The 11,139-nt window shown below is 34.3% G+C and overlaps 1 protein-coding gene across 1 annotated transcript in view; it reads left to right on the top strand.

Annotated features, from left to right (window-relative positions):
* LOC142349738 (uncharacterized) overlaps positions 1-11,139 on the top strand; it is a 44,802-nt gene extending 33,663 nt beyond the window's left edge. Inside the window, exons 7-8 of the mRNA XM_075401481.1 lie at positions 5,562-6,824; positions 10,350-11,139. Coding sequence (XP_075257596.1) covers positions 5,562-6,824; positions 10,350-11,068 — 1,982 coding nt within the window. The 3' untranslated portion in view covers positions 11,069-11,139. The remainder of the gene's footprint in view (positions 1-5,561; positions 6,825-10,349) is intronic.

Below are 11,139 nucleotides of genomic sequence, written 5' to 3'. Positions count from 1 at the left end.
ACCACGACCTTAATGCAGCTGATAACACCAAGAATGATATCTCAGTGAACCAAAACTTGCTACACCATTTTTAGAAACATACCAAATCTTGGTAAATCTTGCCATGATTTTGACATGGTACTTACTATGACAATAACAAGATTTATACGAACTTGCAATATCTTTTCATGGGTATCAAGAAACAAGATCTTGACAAGATAACCAAGACATGGCAAGATGTACTATTTTGTAAAAGTTAAAAAGCACCTTTAAACGAGGTCTAGCACAAACTCTTATGATTAAGCACGAATCCTAGAGATTTGTCAAGAATCATCCGGAATTATTCAAGAATTGCCGGAAAATCCAGCTCCATTAGTCTATTAACAAACAATTGAGCCAACTTTTTTCCAGCATAATAAAATTGGTATGTACATAGTTCAAACCTTATACAGAACCGCCACCGGGCAGGTCTCCACTCAGGCCCCTAAAACATTTAAATAATCTGAAAAATTAACTGTAAAATGACTATCGAAAAATTTTCTCATTTTTTCTACTAAGAAAAAAGAAGTTTAGACTGGCTTGAGACATAATGATTTCAAGCTAAAATAAACACAGATTTATTCTGATTTGCAGTTCCGAAAGAAGTAACTTGGTCTCTATTTCTGGGTTATCCATTACAAATTCTAAACTTTTAGGTTCTTAAACCTGAAAACTGCCACTGATCTCTTTGCCCTCACTTTGTTCTTTGAGGACAGACAATTATGTTCAGTTTGTTTTATATGCATATCTGCATCAAAAAAAATCTCGAATTGGTGACAAATCTTATTTGCATATGTTTGAGGTAGTGGAGATAGAGTATAGACCTACTGAAAATAACTTTTTTTAAATAATTTATTGAACACTATTTTTTATGCAGAAACATAATCAGTTTGAATGTGAAACTTAAAAAGTTTTTGACATAAAACATCCTAACACTCGATATTTTCTTCTGTTACAAAAAGCAGGTCAGGAATTAGGTGGAGACTTCTTAAAGATTATAGCAGTTGGCTATTCAAAGTTTTCTCATTTCCTTTTCTGCTACAGGCAAAAAGAACTTGAGGTTGACTCGAAACAAAATTATATAAAGCCAAAACAAGAAAAAACTAATTTTTTTTGACACTCAATGATATCCCGCGCTCATTATTTTCGGCCTAAAAAATTCAATTAAGAAAAAATTTATGTTTTGAGACATAAAATTGCAACTGACGCGCCTTACTCTCACTTTGGTTTTTGAGTTCACAGTAGAATATTGTTTCCTTTTCTGAGGGCGAGATAGATTGAGCAAAGATCAGAAATGACAAATAGTGTTATGAAGAATTATCAAGATTTTGTCAAGAGCTGTCTACAATTTTTTTTTGTTCATCCTGATAAGATCTTACTAGAATCTTATGAAGATTTGCCCTAAAGTGTTGGTACTTATAATTCTTGGCAAGATGTTCCAGGTTTTGCATAGGGTTTCAAGATCATGCATGTCTTTTAAACATTAAACAAATCTTAAACACTTTTACTGTCAACACCACCGTGACCTTATCATTGTTTTTTCTTATCAATTTTTTCCTTTTGAGAACTTTCGATGCTGCAGTTCTTGGATTACCTTGTTCGTTAAAAATTTAAATCATCGCTTCACCTTCACAATTTTTTAAAACATTAATTCAATTGAACCCACCAACTTTACCTATTGAAAGTGAACAATATTTTTTCAAGGCCGTTTTGCTCCCTTTTTCTTATGCGGAGCGATTCCTCTTTTTCTTAAACGGACGCAAGAATGTTTAAATGAAAATGAAAAATCGAGGTAGTAATAACCATATCTCAGGGACCTTAACAAATTTTTACAATATATCTGCTCACTTTATCAGGAAATTCTGGTCTTTTCCTGTTTATTTCTTAATAATACGTTGAAATTTTGGAACTAATACGTGTTTTTTGGTTTTATCTTAATTTCAAAATTTCTAAACGATTGATACGAGCGTGTTTGTGTTCATTTTTGAACTATGCTTCACTGATTTAGATCAAGAAACAGACAAGAAAAATTGAGTTCAGCTTTTTGAGTCCTATGTTGTACCTGAAAGAAAGTTTTAGTGAGTTGCCGCCAAGTTCATTTTGAAGAAACAAGATATTTAATGCGCTTCTAAGTCCATATTGTGTTTCAGTGAATCATTGTTTGTGGATTGCTAGACTGACTTTATTAGTTTCCCTCTATTTGAATATTTGTAGTTCTACCATTTGTGCAGATTACATCCATTTCGGCCCGAACCATTAGATGCAGAGATTGGTTGACTTTATTTTTTTCCTTTCTTACATATATTGAATTTAGTTTTCCCATAAAAGCAAAGATAATCAGAAAAAAACTTCATTTCATTCAAAATATTTTGACATTTTTCGCAACAGCAAGACTTCTTTTGAATAAATTGATCACACAACAGTACATTTGGTTAGTGACTGTATTTCTGCTAAGTAATTGTGCCATATATAATTTTGCTGTTTAGAATGCAAATTATGTTTAGGCGTCTTCATCAAAATAGAGAAATCACAAAAAAGGGGGAGTCAAGTTGTTACAGTAAGAACAGTAAAAAGTTGAAAAAGGGTGAACAAATCACAAGGAAATAGCAGCGCGACAGTACAAGCCAAAAACAGAAACCAAAAATAAGTAAAACTTAAAGATGATCTGTTATTTTATTAAAGCACATCATGAAAAAGGCATTAAAAGTTTTAGCTTCTCCGTGACGGACTAAAACATTTGCAACTATGTATGTTCAGAACGCATATGTATCTATCTTTAGGTGTCTTCGTCTAAAATAAAGAAAACAAAAACAGAAAGGGAAAGTCAAGCTGCTTCAGAAAAACAGTAAAAAGTTGAAAAATGTCTGAACAGATCATAAGACAAAAGCCCCGTCATAGTACAAGCCAAAAATAGATAAATCTTAAGGCTGTACTTTTATTTTATCAAGGCGAATACTGAAAATGACATAAATAGCTTTAGCTTCTCGTTTGCGGACTAAAACATTCGCAACTATGCATTATTAGAAAATATGTATATATTTATATATATATATATATATATATATATATATATATGTTTATATATATATATATAATATATATATATATATATATATATATATGTATGTATATATATAATATATATGTATATATATATATATATATATATATATATTATATATATATATATATATATATATATATATATATATATATCTTTATTTAGGCGCAAAAAAAACAAGAGCAAAAAGAAGGAGTCAAGTTGTCAGGGAGAAAACTAACGTTGTTGAGAAAGATGTTAACAGATCATCGAGATGAAAATGAAATAGCAGCGCCACAGTACAAGCCCAATCATTTTGACTTCAAAATAAATACACAATGAGATCAGTAACTTCCTCACCATAGATTTGCAGCTTAAAAACTTTCCTTTTGATGAGCTAATCAAGTTACAAACTGTGGATTAATTATTATTTTTCTTTAAAATATGAACTTCTTCAAAATATCAACGTCGATTTTTTTTCGAACAAAAACGTGATGAGATGTGGTCGGAACATTAAACTATCACGCGCCCTGTTGAGCCTCGATGTTTTTATTTGAAGTTTTTAAAGACTTATTTGAGCATAAATTATCTAATATACAAGTTGACTGCGTTACCTATAAATTTTTCAAAAAAAGACAATTGTACCTTTCTTTTTTTTCCTTTTGCTTTTCTTTTTTCATGAGTTAATGTGATAAGACTATTTATGCTATTTATTTCACAAAAAAATTGAAGTTTTTCTTTTAAATAACCTACCATCGCATTATTGGCATTATTGGCTTTGCCAGTTATGAAATGGTAGATTTAAAAAATGAGTACATTTGATTAACAAGTAAGCAAAATCTGTTCTAGTGACCCAAATACAAGCGAGACCATTTCAAGTCCTATTTTTCTTACTAACTCTTCTTTTTTTCGGCCATGATCAATTATCAGTCATATATAAGGGAATAGAGGATATTCCATGAATGTTTCATGTTAGTGATCTCTGGGCCATAGACAATCAAGGCAATTAAGAGTCATGTTGGTAAGTAACGTCTGTTGGTAAAACCAAAAAGCACAGTTTGACAAAAAAAACTCAAAGCCATGATACCAATTGAGTCAATGCCCGGTAATCTTTTTGTTCTGTAATATGATAAGAATTTTGCGGTTGGTATATTAAAAACATGTTTGATGATGGCTAGCCAATAATGTGTTCTCAAGTTTGATATAGTAAGTCAGAGCAAGTCACGCGGGCCTATGAGGCATGGTCACATGAAAATTTCTTGCATATAAAACTTGCTAGTTCGCACTTCCTAGTAATCATACTATGATCATGTATGATACCATGCAAATCATAGACTATATCTTAGTATGATTTTAATAAAAAATTCAATTTTTTCATATATGATTTCATATGATTTTTAAGAAATCATAAAAAGATCTTTGTATCAAAACCAAGAACCGTAAAGGATGATATTCGGTTAGACTTCGAATACGCATATATGGTTTTTCTATCAGTACTAAGAAATCTTTTATGGTCTTAGTGTGATTTAAACGAAATCATATATGATTTTAGCATGTTTGCTAATAAATCATTAATGATCTTAGTATGAAATTTAAGAAAAATCATAATTGTGTTGCAGTTTTTTCGTGATAGCTCTTTACTATCATGAACCGCGGGAAAAACTGTCCGCACTCAAGGCGAATTTTTCTTGACAACCCAAGAAGAAACGGAGGCCAGAACACGGAGGCCAGAAATCCGGATAGTCCAGAACACATAGCTAAGAGCATAAAATGGGTCGAAAAATTTTCTCGGCAATTGAAATTTCTCGAGGAGATTTTAGAATTTTTCTATCTACTGCCACCTCTGATAACAATTTGAATGTAGCTTTCTTACAATCAATTATAGATTATTTTGATTCGTTTGGTATATGGCTCCAAAAATGTAGATATAGTTTGTTTTTCGCCTTTTTAAGCGGCATTTATTTTTTTTCTCATGATCTCGCGTGTCAAGATTCCATAAAACCATTTACGACTTAATATGATTAATAAGATGTTTTTGTAAATGTTGGCGTCCTTTTGTCGTTTGTTCACTTTCTGGCTGAAAGTATGGAAAGTATGGTAGGACTTGTTGGTTTGCTTTATTTTTAAGTGTCAATCATTTTTATGATCTTAGTATGATTGTCAAGATTTCATACAAATCATATATGACTTTTTATGGTTACTAAGAATCATATATGACTTTGTATGATTGCTGAGAAACAATCTTGGAGAGCAACACGGGCTTTAAATTATCTCACTCAAGTATTTATTACATTATTAATTATCTCACGCGTTATAATGCTATAAATAGTCTCCGAAAGTTTGAAAAATGGCACAATGTTAGGTATATACTGTTAGTGTGGCACTGGGCATTTTGTGCTGACACCGTAAAATCTGACCTCCAAAAAATGATAATCCAACGCTGGCAATGGTCTATTGATCAGCACTATTGATCCCAAGAAAGAATTCTTTTTATCTAATACAGGAATCAACGACGAATGTGGGTCTTACATGTTCCAATGCAACAATGGCATTTGCATCAACTGGTCCTGGGTCTGCAACAACAGAACCGAATGTCGCGATGGCGAAGATGAGGAACCTTTTTACAACTGCACCCAACTCCAGAAAAACCCAAATAACGACGTCTGCAACCCGGGTTACATCAAATGCCCGGGCGAAACAACGTGTGCACAAGTTTGTAATAACTTGAACGAGTGCGTGCTAGACTTCGGTTTTGACGAGTCACCTCAAGTCGGTTGTTACTCGACGTGTTCCGACACTGTTTCTGCGACACACGAAGTACAAACTATTACGTCACCAAATTTCCCGAACGAGTATGATTTACATCTAAATTGCGAGTACCGAATTCTAGCACCTCAAGGGTTCGCTCTCCAGCTAAATTTCACACATTTTGACGTCGAAGTCTCCGAAACTTGCGAATACGACTTCGTTCGGATACGAAACGGGCATAACCCGGGCGACAATTTTTTGAGAACTGAGAAAGGAAAGCGATTTCTGTGTGGTTCTGAATTGTACAATTTTACAACTAGTGGAAATTCGGCAGTTGTTTATTTTTTCTCGGACAACTTTGGCACATTTTCCGGCTGGTCGCTGGACTATTATCTGATAAACAACACGAAAAGCAAACGAACCAGAAGATCTGACGATAAAGTGAACAATTTAATATCAAAGAACAACCAAAATGTCTTGCCTATTGACAGTAATGAAAGTTCAGAACCAAAATTATCAACAGATCATCAAAATGTCGAAAATTATGACTTCAATCAAGTTCAGAAAAACAACGCTGAAATCTTTACAAAGTTTTCAGAAAGCTTGAAAAGTTTTGGTGAGCTGAAAAAATACGATTGGTTCACGCTTTATCAAACAAGCACCGAATCGGAATTCCGATCATTTTTGAAATTCAGAGCCGACGAAATAATTGGTAACGGACACCAAAAAGACAACTTTATAGTAAACTGCGTTTTCAACGGAAAAGATTGCAAGGACAAATTCAAAACTGTTCAAATTCCCGATTATGGAAATTGTTTCACGTTTAATTCTTTTCTGACAGAATCGAAACCTTTGAACACCTCAAAACCGGGCTCAGAACACGGGCTAAAACTGTCACTGTTTTTGGAGAGAGACGAATACTTCAGCATTATAAGAGAATCGGCTGGCGCTACTGTTGTTGTTCACGATTTCAAGCAGAAACCATCATTAAAATCAAATTCCATTCTTATCAGCCCAGGTAGGACATCGCTAGCTGCGTTTTCACAAGAAGTTATTTCAAAGTAAAAGACTATTTATTCATTTAGATCATATATGAGTTTGCAAACTCAGCCATACCCTTAGTAAATCCTGAAAGTTTTCCAGGAAACATTGCCAAGGTTTCCTATTTGGTCCTTCCAAAATTATTGAAGAAAAAAGTAGTTTTTAAAGATTCTTTGACCAGAAATGCTGTCATAGAAAATGATTTATCAAAATTGACAGGGATTGCAACTAAATAGTTTGTCTATTTTCTATGGGAAGCTGTTCTCTTTCCCCGTAGAGCACAACAACAAGAATGACTGCTTGATTCTGTGGGGGGGGGGGGGGGGGGGGTTCTGATATACTTATTTGACAGCATACAATGTATCATATCAATTTACTCAATAGACTATCACAAGAACGTTTGCATTAATACATTTTTCCTTGGATTAGACTACACTCGAAAACGTATTTTTTTCATACTCTCGTAAGTTTACAAATGGGAAAAATAAAGGCCGTTATTTTTTGGATGTCTAGAAAGCATTGTAAAGGGATTCAATTAGCCCAATTGCAAAATACAGCTGAATGATGGCGAACTCTCTTCCTACTTTTCGCAACATATAAAAGTGGTCTGGAAAAATATAAAACATAAAGTTTGAGAATTATCTTGACACGGATTGTTAAGACTGAGCTCTCTTAGTTCAACTTTAAAAACAGAGCTTGGCAACCTTTTGTAATTGGCATTATACCATGGAGCTTTAAAAGCTTAGCCCTACAATTGAAAAACTATTTCCATTCTAATTTTCGCTGTATTGCATAATTTTGAAAGAATTTAGTTTGTGTACAAAATTGGAAGTGAAAATTCAAAATTGACGTAAAATCTGTCGAATTGAGATTCGAAAAATTTAAAAAATAATTGTGAGAAAGTTATAGATAGTTTCAGAAATCTAAACCAAAAAACCTTTGGTCGGCTGTTGAAACTATTTTGCCTTTTTTGCAGAAATTCGGAAAGATTAGACATTTTGAAAGTTACTCAAATCAACTTCGTTGCGCTAATTAATGTAAGCTGTTTTTATCAACTCCATCAACAAAAAAGAAAAACAGTTTTTGAGAAGTTCCAGTTAATTAACAATGTTGTTTCTCAATTGATCAGAAAACATCAGAAGGTCTAGAAAACTATTACCAAATTACCAAAGTTTCAACAAAATGATTTATAATTCTACGTCTCCTTAAGTTTTGTTTGTGGAAGGAGAAAAAAGTAGCAGCCACAAAACGCTTAAATTTTTTTTTCAGGAGTACAAATTTGAATGAATAAATTGTAAAAATTTAATTCATTTAAACACAATTTTTTCTCAAAGAAATTAAAAATTATGGTTTGCAGTTGCAGCATCTGCAGTGCACCATACCGAATTGGACTTTGAATTATTTTCTCGTTCTTTCTTCATTACCCAGGTCAAGGCTGGATGGTTGACTTGTAAGAACTTGCAAGTTTCCTACAAATTCTTAGGAGTTTATGCATGGTAAACTTATAAGTTCTAAGGTTTTTACTACTCGATCTTATACGGCTCTTACAAGTTATCCCTTCGCCTTGCCTAATATATGGAAAAACATGAGAACCTTGAACCTAAATATACACATATTTTTTGCGTCGACACATATTTTTGCAAAAAAAAAGAAAACATCAGAAAAGTTTGAATCCTTCCGTCTTCCATCTTCTTTTTTTCGAAAAATTTCAACTTAGTCTTCATTTCTTCAAAATTTCTTGATTCATTTCTTGATCTTCAAGATTCTTGATTTTTTCGATTTTTCTTGTTGTTGTCGAAATTGAAGAAGGTTTCTTTGTGAGATCCTTTGGATCCATGTAGGTTCTTGTAGAGTTTCTTAACAAAATTTTTGTTGTATTTGCACACAATCTACACACACACCCACCCACCCACCTACACACACACACACACAGACACACAAACACCCATGCACGCTTGCACACACACACACGCACACACATACAAGTTTTATGAATTAATCGTCAGATCTCTTCCGTATGTGCCCCCGTACGTTATGCACCAGAGCTCGCGTAACTACACAGTAAAAAACACGTCACGTGCATCTAGTGGGTGCAAATAATAGGCACTCACTATGCGGGGGACGCAAACGGAAGAGATCCAAATAGTCATGTATTCTTGATGTTTTTATCACACGAATCAACGACATAATTTGATGAGATTTGAAAATTTAAATGAAATAAAGTCACTATTTCTACCCTTATGGTGAAGTTTAGAAGAAACTTACAAGATAACCATCAGACTTGTAAGTTCATACAAGAGTTAGAAATCTGACTTGTAAGTTCTTACAAGTTAATCATCCTTCATATGAAATTTGTAAGTTCTTGTAAGTTAGCCATCCTATAAATTGAGAGGCATACAGCTTCAAAATGATACCAACTTATTTTAGTTGGGTATGTTGCCGTCACCATAAAGTGGGCGTGGCTGGAAAGAAATTTTTAACGTAAATTGCGGGAACAGAAGGTGTTTGAAAGAAGATCACTGGGTTAAGTAATACTGCGAAAATGTATTCAACAGTGCTGCGAAAAAAAATCATGAGAAAGATGCCTTTGTTGAAAGCGATAAATTCGATACTTAATATTCTATTATGATCATCAATCACAATATACTGGACTTTTCTGTAACTTTCAGTTTCAGAAATTTCTTAAAATATGGCACAGAGGCTCGAAAATATTTCAATTCGTGCTTTAAGAATGTGATTGTATCCAAATTGATACATCCTTGTGTAATACATCAAACTTTACAGTGCGTTGCCAGGCATGAAATGACACATTTAAAACGCGGGAAATTTTAATCTGATTAGGAGGGTTAATGGTATTCCCGTTTTGCAATCTTAATACATGCGAGATAGCGTTTGAAAATGGACAACAGATATCGTTGAGGCTTTTTGCCGCATTTGAGCAAATATCACCAAAAAAACTAACTGAGAACATTCTTCCTCTTATGTATCGGAAATGGGAGCGATATGGGACTAGCAACCCTAGTCTATTACCGACGGCTATCTTTCAATATCTTGCAACAATCTTGCAAGAGTCTTGTAATATTACGCACCATCTTGCAAGATCTTGTAAGATAGCCGTCGGATATGCAAGAATCTTGCAAGATACGCGTCGATCTTCTAAGACCTTGTAAGGTTCTTGCAAGATAGGTGTCCGGATCTTGCATCTTGCCGGATAAGCGTCATTTGCAAGAATCTTGCAAGATCTTGCAAGATAAGCGTCATTTGCAAGAATCTTGCAAAATCTTACAAGATAAGCGTCGGAGTTCGTCTAGAGAATTCAGAGTTTAGCGCGAGCCATTTTGTAACTTAAATCCGATATCCTTAAATATGCTTATTTAATCCCTGTAAGGGCCTGTAAAAAACGTTGATTATTGTGATCACAATTCAACTCCTTTATATTTCACACGAAACAGCTTACATCTAGCTCAAGTTGATTGTCTTCGAAAATTTTAACTGATTTCAGGCAAAGCCACGATCATCGCTCTTCGGCAGAAACAAATCATCCGAAAGCCACACCCTTTCTCAACATGCGTTACCGACTGGCCAGAATTCTTAGAACTGAGCCCAAAATACCTCAAATACGAATACAGCTTTGACTTCTGCGAAGAGTTATGCCGAGAATTAACCCTAGCCCGCGAATGTGGCTGCATCGATTCGTTCAACTGGGATTTCAGCCAAAATGAGGAAATCCGGAAACGAGCGTCCAAATTTTGCGACGTTTGGAATTCGACCGAGTCCGAATGCGTGAACGAAGTTTACGAGTCGTTTGAGTCGGACCAGCGAAACTGTCATTGTAACCTTCAATGCGAAGATCGACAGTTTTCAACTCGTGTCTCGGCTAGCGAATGGCCGACTATGTTTTATCTCTACTATATGACGTCATTATTGCAAGAATCGGGGTCTCCCGAAATTCAGAAGTTTATCAACAAGGTCATAAGAAGCAGAGAATACACAACAGAGCACTTAATGTCCAGCATACGCAAAGATTTCGCAAGAGTTGAGTTATATTTCGAAAGTTTGTCGTTTCAGAAGAACGAGGAATTGCCCAAGTATAGACTTTCAGCACTTTTTGGAACCCTAGGAGGTAATTTGGGCCTCTGGTTGGGCTGGAGTGTTTTAACCCTGTTCGAAGTTAGTCACTGGGTCTACGCGTGTATAAAAGTGCTTCTACTCGCAAACTAAAACTGTCTTGTCATTTATGAGGAAAAAGTCAGGTTGAAAAAAAGGCGAAAGTTTTAATCCTTCTGCAAATT

Source organism: Convolutriloba macropyga, chromosome 11 (assembly GCF_964194025.1).
Source record: "Convolutriloba macropyga chromosome 11, txConMacr16.3, whole genome shotgun sequence".
Taxonomy (NCBI): Eukaryota; Metazoa; Xenacoelomorpha; order Acoela; family Convolutidae; genus Convolutriloba; species Convolutriloba macropyga.
This window is presented reverse-complemented; position numbering and strand designations above follow the sequence as displayed.